General features: G+C 38.4%; 1 protein-coding gene across 1 annotated transcript; it reads left to right on the top strand.

Annotated features, from left to right (window-relative positions):
* The first annotated feature begins 6,896 nt into the window (after positions 1-6,896).
* On the top strand, positions 6,897-16,381 carry HYAL4 (hyaluronidase 4). The gene is made up of 3 exons (XM_033098655.1): positions 6,897-7,850; positions 14,406-14,495; positions 15,995-16,381. Exons 1-3 carry the CDS (start codon positions 6,897-6,899, stop codon positions 16,379-16,381), a joined length of 1,431 nt encoding a protein of 476 aa, XP_032954546.1.
* The last annotated feature ends 1,267 nt before the right edge of the window (positions 16,382-17,648 follow it).

The raw sequence follows: 17,648 nt of genomic DNA, 5'->3' as shown, positions 1-17,648 counted from the left end.
TAATTGGCTATTATCCTCAGCTGGAATTGCTCTAACTTTGTCATAAACATTCCAGAACAATCTATTGCATCCTTAGTCTACCCAAAAACTGTGATTGGCACATTTTTTAATTCCCTTATTGTATTAAGAGACCCACGTAAGGTTACATTTGGAAATTAAAATCTATTTCAAAAGATTTTCAAGTAATATGGTTTGTATAATTAGACCGCTTGCGATTAATAGTCTTGAACAAATAAACTTACTTTTAAGGAATTAAAGTCTGTGTATGAAAAAGTATTTACTTCATATTTATGGTTAATATACGTTACTATAAGTAGTGCAGAAACTCATCTTTACTAATATCCAAATGCAAGATAGTTCTTGTGTTGTCTAAACGGACAACCAAAATAGGGAACGGGTTCTCTAATTACGTTTTTAAAATGCATGCAAATTATCGATTAGTTAGCTACTATATTTGATGTTTCAACAATTTATATTTTTTTAGACACTTGGTTGCATGGTAATACATACTATTTGTTATTGAAACCTGGGCCGGGTGGAGATTAGTCTAAACTGGCACAGTCAGTTGCAACATCAAGAATTTTATTATTCCTCCAGTCTGGTGGCTTAGGAGGAGATAAGAAATATCTATGTGGCTAATTGTCTAAGATCTGTCAGTGAAAGAATGTCCAGCCTATAAGATTTTATCTGAGCCAAAATGTTGAGGACATGCCTAGAAGCAAAATCTCAATGGATTGAGTAAATGCTCCAGAGAATGCATTTTTACAGCTCATTTTATACATTATAATCAAAGCAGCAGATGTAAGCAAGGTTACATGAAATCCTTGTGTGGTAGATTAAGGAGGCAGGAGAAAGCAAAGCTGGGAAATTTCTAGGATTGGATAAAAAGCAAAATGGAAAACAACGCATACTTCTTTTACGTTGGTGGGTATTGAATAGTTAACGTTTCACATTAACAGTAAATAGAGATGGTATGCGGAGGAACAACATAGCAATGAGGGCTTCTGTGGTCTCATGCTCTGGTGGTTTCCTGCTCTGGTGCCTGAGGTTGTGCCTTTGAGAGGTAGGAAAAGAAAATTATCCTGACATTTCAAAGATATGCTATCCAAGAGGCATAAGAACAGTGCACAGGGCTCAGCTAAGGGAAAGACTGAACTTTGCTGAGGTGGCTATAGGCCTGGGACGTGACTAGCCATCATGACCTGCCCAGTTAGGAATTCGTGATCAGGCCATCCTGTGTAGCTGCCTTTGGTCGCTGAGCTTGTCAGGCCTGCCATGTGGCCCCCTGGTAGCTGGTCAGGTTTATTACATAGCCCCCCCTTTTTTTGTTTACAGACCCAAAGCTAAAAAGTACAAAACAAAAATGCAGGCAAACATAATTTCACCAGCTTGTACTTTCTTCCTGTGCTACAATCTTTTCAGATGGCTTAATTTTGATGGGTGTGACAGCTTATAGTCAAGTTTGCTGAAGGTTGAGAGGGGTATTTCAGGTATTACATTAGTTGTAATGCCAATGGGCACTGCAAACTCAGATACAAATCAATTCAATACCAGGAGGTCAGACCATAGTGGTGAGATATCCAGAGAGCAATTCAATTCAGAGGCCTTATCATCTTGGTGCGAAAATCTGTCCTGTGTGAAAGTATCAGCCAGAAGCCTGCAGAGATGCAGAGAGAATGAGTGATGGGCAAGATTGCATCCGATATTCATAAATCTTAAAATTAGAATTTAAGTTCCAGTTCATAAGTATAATTTTCAAAAGCTGAGACTTCCGCGCAAAGACAGAGAACAGACGTCAGTACTATGTTTTGATATATAAAATGCTGGTATTATTTATCATCACCCTCATCACCATGCCCAAAAGAAAGTATTGTGATATGCTGGAAAGGTGAATTAAAACAATAAAAATAAACATGGAAGAGATGAGACGATGAGACTTTTTCTAAGTGCTGATAACGTTAACTGGCCCTGGAGTCCAAGGTTAAGCTGGACTTCATACTGTCTTCTGTCATATGACACTGAGATTTCCTTAGTTTGTGCTGTAAACACACCAGGGTAATTGAACAGAATTCAAAGAAAGCAATAAGATTTGAAAAAGAATTTACAAGAGGGAAGTTTGAGGAAGAATAAACATAAAACAATGTCATAAACATAGAAGAATTTTTTTTTAAAAGGTCAGAAGTTAATCTTCATCAAAAGGTATAATTGGATAAAATGCAATGGAATCGAAGTGCTTAAGAACATCCAAGAAAGAAATGATCTGATGATAAATAGGAAAAATCCATCTTCCTGAGTTATTGAAAATTAGGTTGATTATATCACCAAAATTAACATACAGTCAGGAAATAAGAAAGAACAACCAAAACATCTTTTTATATCCAATGCCTCCAAATACTTTTATTGTCCTAACTGCAGTTTGGCATTGTTTACAATCAGAGAAGGCCTATTTCTTTACAGCATAGTGTTCCACTTGTTATAAATAATGGACTGGTGGTGTGCACTGCATTTTGTGGTGCATAATAATACTAATCAGTATCTTCTTCAAGCCTATTTTCTGTGTTCCTGCTGAACATCTACTAGACCATTAACCACTGTTAGTTTTCCTTTACCACAGATAATTAACCAAACTAAAATTAGCTCTTAGTAGCCACGGGTCAGAGCAGAGTGATAACTTAAAACTCTGGCTGATGGTGTTTACTTCAACTACAAAAAAATAAAAGATAAAAACCATACACAGAATCCTCCCTCCCCCCAAGCCACCCATCTTATTTCCTGAAAAGGTCTTTTTCTTGGCAGATTGCAGAAAAGCATACTATTTTCTCAAATAATATTATAAAACATGACCTTTGTAAGAAAATCCAACTTAGGTGTTCCTTTCTTTAGGAAGACAGACCTGATTCCTTATAGTCAGAATCAATTCACGTCTTCTTTTGTGTTTCCAAAGAACTTTACTAGTTTCTTAATTAAAGTAATAGTTTTGAATAGCTGTCACATCAACATAGTACAAAATCCCAACAGAACTTGCCTCCCAGAGAAATCTCACTCAACTTCCACCTACTTGTCTCCTTCAACCAGCAGATCTCTTTCCTAGAGGCAAGCAATGTAATCAATTCTTGAGAGCTATTCTTCAATACACAATTGCACATATATGTATACTTGTATGTATAATATATTTGTATATATAGAGAGGGTGCCAAAAATGTATATACATTTTAAGAAAAAAACTGTATTAAAATTGTAATAATATATACTGATAATAAAAGATGAATACAAGTCATGTGTATATATATTTTTTGACATTCCTGGTGTGTCTGTATATATGTATATAACCCTGTCTCAGAAAAATAACGGCAGCATTATCTATACACGTTGCTTTAAAAATTTTTTAAGCATATGTACAGACACATATGTAAAACAAATATATACCTTAAAGAATAATTATATCTGGTAAATATCCCTATTAGTATGTAGAGGCGACCTCATTCTTTATTACAGCTGCATACTATTCCATTGTGTAGAAGTCCGTGCTTTGTTTAGCCACTCCCTTAATAATGACATTTGTTACCAAGCTTAACAATTACAGGCAATGCTAGATTGAGTAATGTAGAAACAGAATTTCTGGGTGAAGGGATCTATGCATTTGTAATTCAGATAGACTTTTCCAATCTTCTGTTTTCAGCAGGAATACACCGTAGTTCTTTACTCTTTCTTCACTTACAAACAGTTTGGAGTCAGTGCCTGCACATTTTAGCTTGTTCAAATTTTGCCCCTTGCTAAAATATGTGGGCTTGTACAGAGAGATGGGAGCACTTGCAAAACCAGAACAACTTAGCTCCCAAACCCTTCTTGTCAAGACTGAGGGAGAATTTGAAATTCAGTCATGTTTACCTGAAGCAAAACGATATGATCTGGCCACAGTCTCTGGCCTCTCAGGTGCCTGCCTTTCCATTCCAGTCTTTTTCCCTGACATTCAGATCTCAGATCCAGAGAACCGGATCAAACAACATTCCAGTCCTCAGGGTTGATCTCAGCTCCCATTTCTCATTCTATCTGCTTATCCTGCCTGCTACCCCAGCAATTCTGGTCAATGGCTTGGGTCATGTCTGGGGAGATGCAGTGTTGAAACTTATCATCTTGACTATGAACTTTCAAAAGTCTTACGTAATATTTCACGGACCACTTGATTGCTTTACAGTTAAAAAAACTTTAATTAGAAAACTAACAATTTAAATCAACTTACTGTTATTTTAAGGAGCTTAGTTAAAAACAGGTTGACAGAGGGAACATTTTATTCAAAACCTGGTCCTAAGACTGTGTGTGCTTTCCCGAGAAAGCTGTTGATCTTGGCTGCAAGAAATCCAAAGTCTTAAAGGAGGAGTATTACGTTTTGACAATGACTAAGTATGTACTGTTATATAAAGACAATTGTGTTCTCTTTCAGGCTGCTTTTCTTAAAATGCAAAATGCTCTTGTTACATAAAAAGTGCTGCCTTTCACACTGAAGAGTGAATTCTCCATTAGCGCAACTGACGGGGAAATCGCCATTTTTATATACTTACAAAATTTAAGCTTATTTTTAAGAAGATTGGAAGGGAAGCGGTTTCACACAAATAAGATAATTCAGTCATTCTAAAAGTTGTTCAGATGGAGGGATCCCAGTGTTCTTTGATAATGACACGAAATAGAGGTTTAATAAAATTCAGTACCTCATGATGAATTGCTTCCAGAGCAAACCTTAGTCCTAAGAAGAGAAAACTGGGTGATGACAATTTAGGGGAGAAGTCCGTGTTAAATACCTCACTTATCCGCTCCCCCAATATCTTTCCAACTCTTCCTAAAACCCCTCCAATCAGATTTGTTTAAAGAAACAAACCTTCCTGGGGAGATTATAAACGGGGAAGGGAGAAAGAAGAAGAAGACTGCTATTGGTGACTCATGGTTAAGTGTGGGTAACTGTACAAGTTGCTAGACTAACAACTAGTCAAGATACAGGTGGAGTTCAGCAGTGGGGATTTTGACAGCGTGGGTGGGATGAGAGAGAAGGATCTAGAGGAAATCTGAAGCAAAGGGCCATTTTGGAAAGGGCAGGCCTGGGGAGGTTCCCTGGTGAAGGAAGGAGGGTAGGAGAAGCACACAGCTGAAGGTTGCCTGGAGGAGACTGAAAAACAATGTCTGGGAGGTGATCAGTGAAGGATCTCCTCCCAGCAAGCGATGTTTAATTAAGAGAGTGACAGAGGGTGCATCAGCACCGTGACCTGCCTGTGTGGGAAGTGGGCAGCTGAGACGTACAGCAAATAGAAGACAAAGGCACCGAATTTTACTTACTTATTTTGCCTGCGTTCTTTGTGTACCTGCACATTTCATCAGGAGCTCTGCCTGCCACCTGCCCTGGCATGTTCACCTTCCATTAACCAGAATAAGGAGAACAATAATGTTCCAGGATAGGAAAAAAGAATCGCTTGGTAACTTTGTAATGAATGAATGTGGACATTCCAGGGCAGCGATGAGGGAGGCTGACCAAAGGGGAAACAAATCGGTGGAAAGCTGTGTTCTGAATAAACCTGAAAACAGGAAGCATTCCAGTAGAGTAGTTTTTTGGTTTTTTTTCGTACACATGTATAGCATGAACTGAATTTTAACTTTAAATAAAAGCTTTTTTTGCCCTACTAACGAACATACATGCAAATTCATTTTTCCTAATCCTGAGGCAGAACATAATAAAAAATCACAGATAAGGGACAGTTTTGAGGACCACAATTCTTATTGGATTCATCAAATTATATTACCTTATAAATATTGTTCTCTTAAACCATAATTTATACCTTCAGTGTAAATATTTCATGTCACTGAGTCATCTTATTCATCTTTACGTTGTGGAGGAGTACATCACTGATGAATGGATGAAGAAAAAGCTACCTCTATAGCTCTTAAAAGCTGATATTTTGTGCATAGCCATTTACTTAGCACTTCTTAAATGTCTTTGAATAAAGTTTTGTCAATTTTTTAAGTTTTGTTTACCTCAGTGTCCTAGGCCTGAGAAATGCTATAAGGTTTGGCTGGCGACACCTGGTGGTTAACAATGAAATTTACAGACAACATGAAACGCGATCAGCTTTGCTGGAGGAAATGCTCAAAACCACAGATTCCATGGAAAGAACCTCTGTCAATCAGAGTTCCTGGTTGTGAGCAACCCAAACAAAACCTCACTGACTTGAGCAGAAAAGTTCTGTCCGTGAGGACAATGCTGCCACTTAGCATAAACCACGGATGTCAGGTTTTAGATGCCCCAGAAGGCACTGCCACTCCTGAACGTTGGACTTGCTGTCACCACCGGCACCACCACCTTTCAGCCTCTTTGATTCCCAAAATTTCAATGTAAAGTCTAGAATAGGGTGCATCTAACTGGCGTGGCCGCGGTCAGATATCAGCACCCTAGCTGCAAGGAAGGCTGGAAAAGCAGCTGGACAATACAATTTGGCTTATTTACAAAGTACTTCAGCACAGTGCCTAGGATTTGATGAGTTTTCCAAAATGATAGTGGCTATTATGTTACATCTTTATTTGATCATGAGTTTTTTGGAGGGCCAGGACCTCATCTTATTTATTTTGTATTCTGGATACAGGGTTTTAATCTCCATGAATGTTTGTTGAATTGCATGGCTTGCCCCTGAATAGAAGCTAGGTCACTACACTCGCTTCTATGTCTCAATTTTACTTATAGGCCTCTTTAAGACTTTTAAATGAAATGTACTTTAAAATGTAAGTACGTAACAACAATAATAATATTCAGTCAATATTTGAGTCTTTTCCCTCAAAATGACCACTAATAGAAAATTAAATCTCTCCACAGGTCTTTCAGAGTACGTTAAAGCAGAAGATACTATTTTCGTCTTATCATGAAACTATTATCTGAAGGACAGTTAAGGTTTTTTGTTGCCCAGACAATACATCTCACGTCATGGCTGCTCGTATTTTTATTTCTGACATCTATCTCTTCTCTAAAACCTGCTCGACTTCCAGTTCATCAAAGGAAACCTTTTCTAGCTGCTTGGAATGCTCCGACAGATCAGTGTTTCATAAAATATAATATACGACTAAATCTGAAAATGTTTCAGATGATTGGAAGTCCACTGGCCAAGGCCACGGGGCAAAATGTCACTATATTTTATGTCAACAGACTGGGATACTATCCATGGTATACATCACAGGGTGTTCCCATTAATGGGGGCCTCCCCCAGAATACAAGTTTGCAAGCACATCTAGAAAAGGCCAACCAAGATATTAATTATTATATCCCTGCTGAAGATTTTAGTGGACTTGCTGTGATAGACTGGGAATATTGGCGACCTCAGTGGGCCCGGAACTGGAACACAAGAGATATCTACAGACAGAAGTCAAGAAAGCTCATTCTCAATATGCAAGAGAATGTGTCAGCTACTGATATTGAAGGTTTAGCCAAAGCAACATTTGAAGAAAGTGCAAAAGCTTTCATGAAGGAAACCATTGAATTGGGAATGAAGAGCAGACCCAAGGGCCTTTGGGGTTATTATTTATATCCTGATTGCCACAATTATAATGTTTATGCCCCGAACTATACTGGGTCATGCCCAGAAAAGGAAGTTCTGAGGAACAATGAGCTCTCTTGGCTCTGGAACAGCAGTGCGGCTTTATATCCTTCGATTGGTATCAGGAAATCTGTTGGAGACAGTGAAAACATTTTGCGCTTCTCGCAGTTTCGGGTGCATGAATCCATGAGGATCTCCACCATGACAGCCCGTGATTATGCTCTGCCTGTGTTCGTCTACACAAGGCTAGGCTACACAGAGGAACCTTTACATTTTCTTTCTAAGGTAAGATACCCTTTATCGAAGACTGAGGGATTTCCTCCCTCTCCCTAAAAGAGACATTTCTTTGTCAGTTATGTTCTTTGGAGAATTTCTAATTAGTGGTCTGCTAGAAAGGAGCATAATTCTCCCTTTGACTAGTCATCCACTTAGATTTTCATTTATGCAAACTGGGTTTTGAGTATCTTATTTATTATTATTCTGTTAGGAATGAAGGAAGGAAGGAAAGAAGGAAGGAAAGAACAAAGGAAGGAAGGAAGGAAGGAAAGAAGGAAAGGGTTAAAGTGAGATATCAGCACCTGCTCCTACTCCCCAAACCCCATCTTCCATTGTCCTGCCTTATAATTGGCCTTTTGGAAGGTTATTGAAATGGTTGGTGGTGAACAGATTGGGAGATCAGACAGGATGTTTGAAAATGGAGTACTTTCCTCACACAGGTGGAAGTAGAACTGAGGTATTCCTTCTTCTGGCCTCACCATCTAAACTGTCAAGAGAGAAAAAAAAAGTATCATACCAGCTTTAATAGAAGGTATGAGGGAGGCACAACGATATGAGTAGACTTAACACTACTGAACTGTACACTCAGAAATGGCTAAGACAGTGCATTTTAAGTTATGGGTGTTTTTTTAACCACAATTACAAATATTTTTTAAAAATTAAAGGCATAAAGGAGTGGCACGTCTGCTGAAAGTATGTGAATCTACAGATTTAGCCATCTGGTTTATTCTTGACTCTATGATCACATTAATGGAAAATTGGTTAAGTGTAGTACAAGTTTGTAAATTCAATAATAAATCCATCACTAGTAGATGGTTTTGTATTCCGATATTAAAACTTACAAATAGAAGACCTCACACAAACCATGAGGGTAACTTTTAAAATAGATGAATTTTCAGCCCAAATTTCTCTTTTCCTCTCCCTTTCCAACTCTAGTCACTTAAATGTAAACTTCTAGATATAAAAACTTAAAAGTAGATGTTACTCTAATCTTTGGACTTGAATAATTATGTGTAAACTTTCTGTGATGAGAAGATTTGGGACTAGTTCAGGCTTTCCCATTATGATGCAGTGGTGTTTTAAGATATTACTGAATACTGTGGATTTATCACATTCTTCTTTCTCCATCATGACAAGTTTCAATTCTCCATCACGTATTAAATGTATAAATGTGTAAAGATATTCTTAGTGTCAGGCATCCAAAGGAAGAGGCTCAGGAAACACCCAGGTGAGGGCTGTACCATAATGACTAGGTATCTGTGGAACAGAGAGAGTAGAGCTTACTCCGCAGAGGGAGAGATGGCACAGATTATCAGAATTTAGGAAATGCTATGCCTGTGGTCCTGTTAATGGGATGAGTAAGGAAAAAACATCTCTATGCGAACTGATATTTGTATTACCTAGAAAAATCGGCAACACATGATTGAGAATGATAGGAAATCAGTACTATCTGGAAAGTTTAAAAAAGGTACCTAAATCTTTACAAAATAGTCTTTGATTCTGGAATTGAAAGTTAAATACCACCTTCTATGAAACTTATTTTCCTTTTCTATATTTGACTCAAATTTCTTTAGTGATAATAAATTTACTTTTGGAAGAAACAATAAACTTTAAGGGACAAAACATTCATTTCAATTGAGATTACTACTGGTACATTCTGCACATTCTTCAAACTTAAGGTAAGCTACTCTGTGAGTACCGTGTTTCCCTGAAAATAAGACCTAGCAGGACAATCAGCTCTAATGCGTTTTTTTTTTTTTTAACATTTTCTTTATTAGTTTCAGGTGCACACAACAATGTAATAGACATTTATCATTTATATCCCTCACACAGTTCTAATGCGTCTTTTGGAGCAAAAATTACTATAAGACCCGGTATTATATTATATTATATTATATTATATTATATTATATTATATTATATTACAGAAAACCTGGTCTTATATTATAGTAAAATAAGATTGGGTCTTATATTAATTTTTGGTCCAAAAGATGCATTAGAGCTGATTGTCCAGCTAGGTCTTATTTTCGGGGAAACATAGTAGCTATAGCCTCAGAAGAGCATCTGTTCTCTCTAAGGAAAGAAGAAACAATAGTTAGTGTCTCATCTAGAAAACAGTTTTCTTTGGCAGTCCCAAGGTATCATTCTGAAAACTTTCTCAATGGCAAGGTATTTCCAAATATTTTAAGCCATCAGTTTACCTATCATTTTACTCTATCCTCCCTAAAAATCTGCCCACAAAAGTTTAAAAACTTGATATTCGTTTATACCAATCTATAAGTCACTCCACTAGTTATGCCTTCCACTTATGATCTTCCAAAAGTTTTCTGCACTTTAGTGTGTGTGTGTGTGTGTGTGTGTGTGTGTGTGTGAGTACATGTGTACATACACATAGTTAAGATTAGAACAAGGAATTACCAATAAATAGCAAAACTCTTAACCTCTCCAGACCTCAGTGCCTCACTGTCTTAATCTTCAAAATGAGACCGTATTACCTGCCCTACCTACCTAGCAGATATGGTATGAAAACTAAATGAGAAAATATATATGAAAATTTGAAACACTACAGAAATATAAGTGGTAAAGCTATCACTTTTTAACCAGTATCAAAGTCTTAAACTTGGAAGGGGAATATCTAAGAATGGAATCTCTGTCAGCAGCCCTTGGGGGGAAAAGGGGGGAGGACGACCTGGGCGTACTATCACCTCATATCACACAAAAGATTTCCTATGCTACTTATACATAAATTCGACCTACATATAACTTTATGCTATGCTTTAAAAAATAATGAAAGGAGTTTTCTGGACTGTAGATTTAAAGATGTCTTTCCCTGTAATGAATTAACATCGAAAGGGAGCTCATTAATGATGTTCCAGCTCCCCACAGTGGGCAACTTACTCGCATGCACTGTGCTAAAGCCTCAGAGACTGAAGGAAACCCAAATGTGGAGGAAGTCCTCTGCGTGTCCCCACCCTCTATTTCCACAACCTCCATTTGAGCCGAGGATCACAGGTAGGGCAAAGCGGCCCTACACCACGCTAGGACCTGGAAGATTTGTTGCAATTACATTCTGTGCTTTTCCTTTATTTCTCTTTTCACGTGACATCACTCATGTGGCTCCTGCTTTCAGGTGGTCCCAATCTACTCCGAGAAGCACTTTGCCTGGAACTTCCGTTATTAAACGGTGCTCTTGCATGTTTTGGTCCTCAAAACATAGCTGCTCTGTGATTCATTCAGCACCCTGTTCTCAGCTAGCTGACAGTGAGCTAATTTGGTATAGAAATTTGCATTAACGTCTCCTACTGACTCCTTTCCTTCAGTCAACATGGGCACGAAGACTTGCGATTTTCACCACAAACATCTGCAGCTTCCTTGCTTAGTATGGATCAATGACTTATGAATACAAAATACAGATGCTGAGCCTCTCTCCTCCCTCTGATGCCAATGACTTAGTCCAAAGGAATTCATGAGAGACTTCTGGTGTCCAGTCCATCATGTATTATAAGAAACTTGTAAGTGGCCTCTCCATCTTAACCAATAAAAAGCTGAACAAACTGAAAAAAATCAACTCTTCTTAGATTCATAAGAGAAATGAGGACACAGGGCCAATTGCTGCCCTCAAAATTGGAGAGACAGACAGGTGAACACAGAAAATCACAACCTACCAGCTCAAAACCCATGAGCAGAAACTTCTGCGGAAACCACTGATGGAATAGGAAAACCTGAGCTGTCATTGATGAATTCCTGGCGGCTCAGTGTAGACAGTTCTGAGAGAGATAAACTCCAAGGGGACGAGGCATTATGGGTGGGGGTAAGGAGGGAACACTTCTGGGAGTTTTACCTCCAAAAGCTGAGAGGTCCTCACCTTGAATATCACAGAAATATCCCCTCATGCATGTGGCAGGCAACAGAGATAAGGAACCTTTCTAAATGCCCCAGAGCTTTCTATTCCTACAGGGTGTGCCCTCAGGAGAAACTATTTAACCAAAACCAAACCTGCTGGGATCTTATCAGAACCTAACTGACGCGGGGGAGAAAAATACTCAACTCCAGCTGGCTGTAGACTTCCACTTGGGAGAAGGGAAATACCCAACTCCAGCCCCTTCTAACCAACCTGCCCCACCTGAGAGGGGGGAAAAATAACAAAGAATTTGTAAAGGTCTCAGTCCAAAGCCAAAATCTCACTAAAAGACTGAGACCTGATTATAGGATGCTAAAATCTTTCCATCCCCCCCACACCTTACTATAAAGGCCTATTCATAGCAGCTTCTTTTAGCCAGTGTGAGCTACCTGTCCATCAAGAAAAAATAAATCATGTCTAGTTATCAAGAAAAAAATTACAAGACAACTAAAAGGCAAAAGTGCAATTTGAAAAAACACAGCAAGCCTCAGAACCCGACTGAGATACGGCAGGGATGTTGGAATGATCAGACTAGGAATTTAAAACAACTATGACAAATATGCCAGAGGCTCTAATGCACAAAATGGACAGCATGCAAGAACAGATAAGCAATGTAAGCACAGAGACAGGAACTCTAAGAAGGAACCAGGCAGAAATGTTGGAGGTCAAAACCACTGTAACAGAAAAGAAGGGTATCTTGGATAGGCTTGTTAGCAGATTGGACATGGCTGAGGAAAGAATCTCTGAACTTCAGTATATCTCAATAGAAACCTCCAAAACTGAAAAGTAAAGAGAACAAATACTGCAAAAACAAACAAACAAACAAACAAAAACACACACAAAGAAACCCTCCAAAGCAAACAAACAACAAAAAGCCCAGACTATCCAAAAACTGTGACACAGCTGAAAAGGTGTAACATACACTTGATAGGAATTCATAGAAGGCCATGGGGGATTTCAGCCCTTCTGATCACGTCATGTGAGTATGGCACTGCTGTATTCAGGGAAGTTGCAAAGCAAGTGGAGGGTGAAGCTCTGCTCCTTTCCGTCTTTGCCAAAAGAGGCAATGGACATGGACCGAGAAGAGTCCTCATTCTGGGCACTGCATGGCTGGCTCCTCCTCTGTCCCATAGTCACCGGATCATGGGTAATTTTCAAAACCATTTCACTTGCACTATCTCATTTGAGCCTCACAAAAACTCCCTTCCTGTCATGTTAGCTCTGATCTATTCAGCAGATGCTATGGTCATGGAAAATGGAAATGGATGTCAGCCTAAAAGGGAAATTAGTTTAACTCAAAATCTCTTCCTTGTTTGAAAATTTCCAGAGAATTGACCAGGAAAGAAAAAACAAAAAAAAAGCTTTGAAAACTGAGATTGCAAAACCTTTAATTTGAGTGAACTTTTAAAGTTACCTGATAAGAAGATTTATCTCTCAAGTGTTGATATTAATATAAAATGCCCCAGGCAAAGTACAGTTTAAAGGTCTGCTTTTATTTGCCACCAGAATCAAATGTAATCACCCAATTACATTTTTCAGCATATCACTGATGGAAAGTCATCTTTGGAGTAATAGGTGAATGCTTGCTATCCTAAACATTGGGGGAATATATTATAATTTGACAAACTTATTTAGGAAACCTACCGTACTGTAGGAACCAACTGTACACATTCAACAATTAATTTCCCTTTGAAATGGCCTAGCTCCTTGTTAATCTTTAAACACTAAAACAATAGTCTTTTAGGGTTACAAACTACCCTTGCTGAAATCGAGCTTTTATCTATTTGAACCATATTGACAAAAATTCAGGTGGTTTTACCGTGACTGGATGAATGGATAAAGACCACGAAGTCAGGCACTTTTAAATTAAACACACATAATTTCAGGGATCAAATATGAAAGCTGGACCAAATCAGAGCCTGCCAGTCCTTGCCACTGTGTTTCTTTGCCAGGCCTTGGAATCCAAATGACACAAAAGCCTCTAAGTCACTACAGAAATGAATTTCTCAGGGGAGTGTTGCAAGCTGGAAAGGGAAGCTTAGCTAGGAGGACTGAGAGCCATTCCTCACATTTGGAGAAGGAAAACTTCTGGATTCTGTTTCTGAGTCATACATATGAGGGGTGTCAAAAAAATGTACACAAGCAGACACTTTGGTCAACGTTGCTCAAGCAGTAGTTTGCCATAATCAGAAGTGTCTGGACTCTGATGGTAACCACTTTGAGCACCTCTTATAATTGCAGAAGTCAAACGTGACTTGTGTTCATCTTTTGTTATCGGTATATATTATTATAATTTTAATAGTTTTTTCCTTTCCAGAAATGAGTATACATTTTTTGGCACCCTCTGTAGACCCGGTTTGTGTATATATATATATATGCCCCTAGTCAACTTCGATTAAACAATTTATGGTGGCTATTTAGAGCCTGTTTTTAAAATAATATTCTGTTTGGAAAATTTAAATTTTACTTTAAAAATATTTAATACGTTTTTCTATATGATTATAGAGTGTGATTTCTGAGCCTTGGTTCAATCAACATTTGAGTTACTTTAAGAAAGTGGAAAATAGTTTTATCCTGTTATATTAAACTCAGCCTCTAATCCTAATTTCTGGTGGGTTGATTTTTATTCAAATGAATAATGAACTCTACTCTTTTCAATCTAGCAAGATCTAATCAGCACCATTGGAGAAAGTGCTGCGTTGGGAGCTGCAGGCATCGTTATTTGGGGAGACATGAATTTAACTTCATCTGAGGTAAGACAGTACCTTGAAGTTATACTTAATATCAAGTATTTGCCCTGTTTTCCTATAGCGCTCACTCCACAGTAAACCAGCCTTTGGAAAAAAAAGTCCAAATCAGTGCCTGATACATAGAAGAAGCTCAATAAATATTAACTTCTGTTGAAATAGTAATAATAATACTGACAATTCTTGAATAGGTGCTATGTGCTCTTTTGTTTTGATTTGCTCACTTACTGGTCATAATAACCCTTGTGAGGTATTGACTACCACCCTCATTTACAGATGAGGAAACAAGAAATCTAAGAGGGTAGCTGCTAGTTAGGCTAGTTAGTGCTGTCACAAACCACAGTTTTATTCTGGAGTCCTTGCATCTAACCACTACACAAAAGTGTGTTATATCATATTGTGAGAAGTAGAAACAGATGGTAACTTTTTAATCTCCATGTTGACTTTGTTTTTCCTGTACGAAGAAATTAGCTGAAAAGTAATAGCATTTAAAATAAGATTTTTATGCCTCTTCAAATTTCTTCCATCTCAGATATTATTTTCTCCAAGAAGTCTTCTTAGTTTTCCCTAATCCACATTAATCACCATCTCTTCTATATTTCCAGATGGTGTTTATTGATATTTCTATAGTGTAATATATTTTACCTTGAATTTTAATACTTGTATACTCAACACTTTTGTTAAATTGAATTTTTTGCAAGTTCATGATTATCTGATAGTCTTAGAATTTCACAGGCTCAATTTTTTTGCTCCCAAGATACTATTCATGAAACTATTTGTGACAATATAAGGTTAAAAGTCTCCTCTGTCCACATATGACAATTAGGTAGAAACTGAGAGGATCAATCCCTGACTCTCCAGCTGTGATATTTTCTCTTCAGCCCAGGCGGCTCATGGGAAGAGCTTCATCAGGAAGCTGAGTGTGCAAGCCAGGTGGCACACAACCTAGTCAGTCTTACAGGCTCTCCTGTGTTTGAATTATACATGGAAGACTAGAACTCAGGACAGTTGATATTTAAGCATAATGAACAGGAAAATCCAGAAGGGTGCAGGGTGAAGGTCAACAATACAGTGATAGAATGTAATGATTCTTGTTCTAACACTATCACGATAGATGCCACAGACCTGAAAGGTGGCAGAAGGACAGCAGTTCTGACATGACTTTTAATCTGGGTCTGTTCCTCTTTTATTCACACCCATTAACTTGGGAACTAGGAGGAGGGAAAAAGGGATGTAAATTGGAAGAAGGCAAGGTCACGCGTGCTGACTCTGGGGCCCATTTCTAAGTTCAGTTACTTAGCCCTACTGTAACATATTCTCCATTTCCTGTCCCTTTGACCTCTCACCCTTTCTGATCTGGGCCCCCTGAGCCTAACACTTCACCTTCTGCAACCAAGCCATCATGTTTCAATCGGGTCCAAAGAGCTGCTTCGTAGGCCCAGATGCTCTAAACGTGTCAGTGCCAGAAAAAAATCACTCAAAGTCCTTTGTTTCTACATTTCTAGGGCAACTGCACAAAGGTGAAGCAGTTTGTGGGTTCCGACTTAGGGAGCTACATACTCAACGTGACCAGAGCTGCTGAGGTGTGTAGCCTTCACCTGTGCAGGAATAACGGGAGGTGCCTAAGGAAGGTGTGGAAAGCTCCGGATTACCTTCACCTGAACCCTGCAAATTACCACATCGAGGCCTCCAAGGACGGAGAATTTAGTGTGAAAGGAAAAGCGTCTGAGACAGACCTCGCAGTGATGGCAGAGAAATTTTCCTGTCATTGTTATCAGGGATACGAAGGGGCTGACTGCAGAGAAGTGAAGACCACTGATGGCTGCTCTGGGGTTTCCTCTTTTTCTGGCTCACTGATAACACTATGTCTGCTGGTTTTAGCAGATTATTAGAGCATTCAGTTGTGAGATAATTGAGTTTAAAGGGAATTGTGTGGTCTCTAGAGTAGTCACTTAGGGAAGAGATGAAACTTAGGACGTTTATTTCTCTTGTGAAATGCATCGAGAGGTATTATAAGTAGACATTATGTATGTCACTTAACACACATAGTAACATATTATTTTATTTAGCTTCAATTTAGCTGAGAAACCACATCCAGGGGGAATATCAATTTACTCTTCCTCCTTACTGGTATGTTTGTTTTCAAACTAGAGCTAACATATTTTAGTCTTTTTATGAACATAGCATATACATAAAAGTATACATATAAACATGAAATTATTGATTTCAAAGACTGGTTTTCCAGCTAGCAATTTAGTTAAGGACTGATTACTGAGTAATTATCTGATTCAACAGACAGGGTCACCTCAGGACGTGACCTGGTCATCTGGTCCATTGAAGAGGATCCAGTGCAGAGTTCCTGTTTCAGCCTTAGATTCAAACGAGGCTTCTGCTCCCTGCCTTGACTCACTGAGTGAAGAATCAGTTCCTGATGTGGCTTCTCATAAGTGTGCAGAAACTGAGGCAAGAGGAGTTGTTCCCAACTCATTGTAAAGGCATCTATTCCAATATGGCGCCCCTCTCACCTACCAGGAGTCCTTCCCTCATAGACACTGGCAATTTCAATACTGCAAAAGGCTTCAGGATAATATTACTGCTTACCTAGGATGACATTGCTCTAGATCTGGGAGCTGGAACCATATTAATAAAAATGCAGTTCGTGTCTTTTGCAAGCAAAGACCATTGTTAAATAAATACTTCATAAATATATGGAAGGGACCGAAAAGTACTATTGGGAAGGGGGTCTACCAAGAAATATTTGATATTTTAGTCCCTATATATGAGTTTTAAGTGTGGTTTACAGTCAGTTTGAATCTAATTTGAATCATGGTTTCACTACCTATCTGATTGTTTGACCCTGGGTAAGTTCTTTATGTTCCCCATTTTCTCATTTAAAATTTGGTAACATAATTCCTATCTCAGTGAATTATTCTGAGGAGCAAATAGAATAACACATCCCATGCATACTTTGGCTCTTAATACATGTTGCTAATCTTTAATATCTTCCCCTGATCATCAAGGTACTGTAAACAATTAAGATAAAACAGAGTCTTGGGCAATTTTCTCTTTCTGATGTTATAGTTTACTTATAATCACTTATTCATTATGCTCTCTTGCGGGGCATGTTGAACTGATAGGATTGCCTTCCCCTGGAGACAA

Source organism: Rhinolophus ferrumequinum, chromosome 26, assembly GCF_004115265.2.
Source record: "Rhinolophus ferrumequinum isolate MPI-CBG mRhiFer1 chromosome 26, mRhiFer1_v1.p, whole genome shotgun sequence".
NCBI classification, from domain to species: Eukaryota; Metazoa; Chordata; class Mammalia; order Chiroptera; family Rhinolophidae; genus Rhinolophus; species Rhinolophus ferrumequinum.
This window is presented reverse-complemented; position numbering and strand designations above follow the sequence as displayed.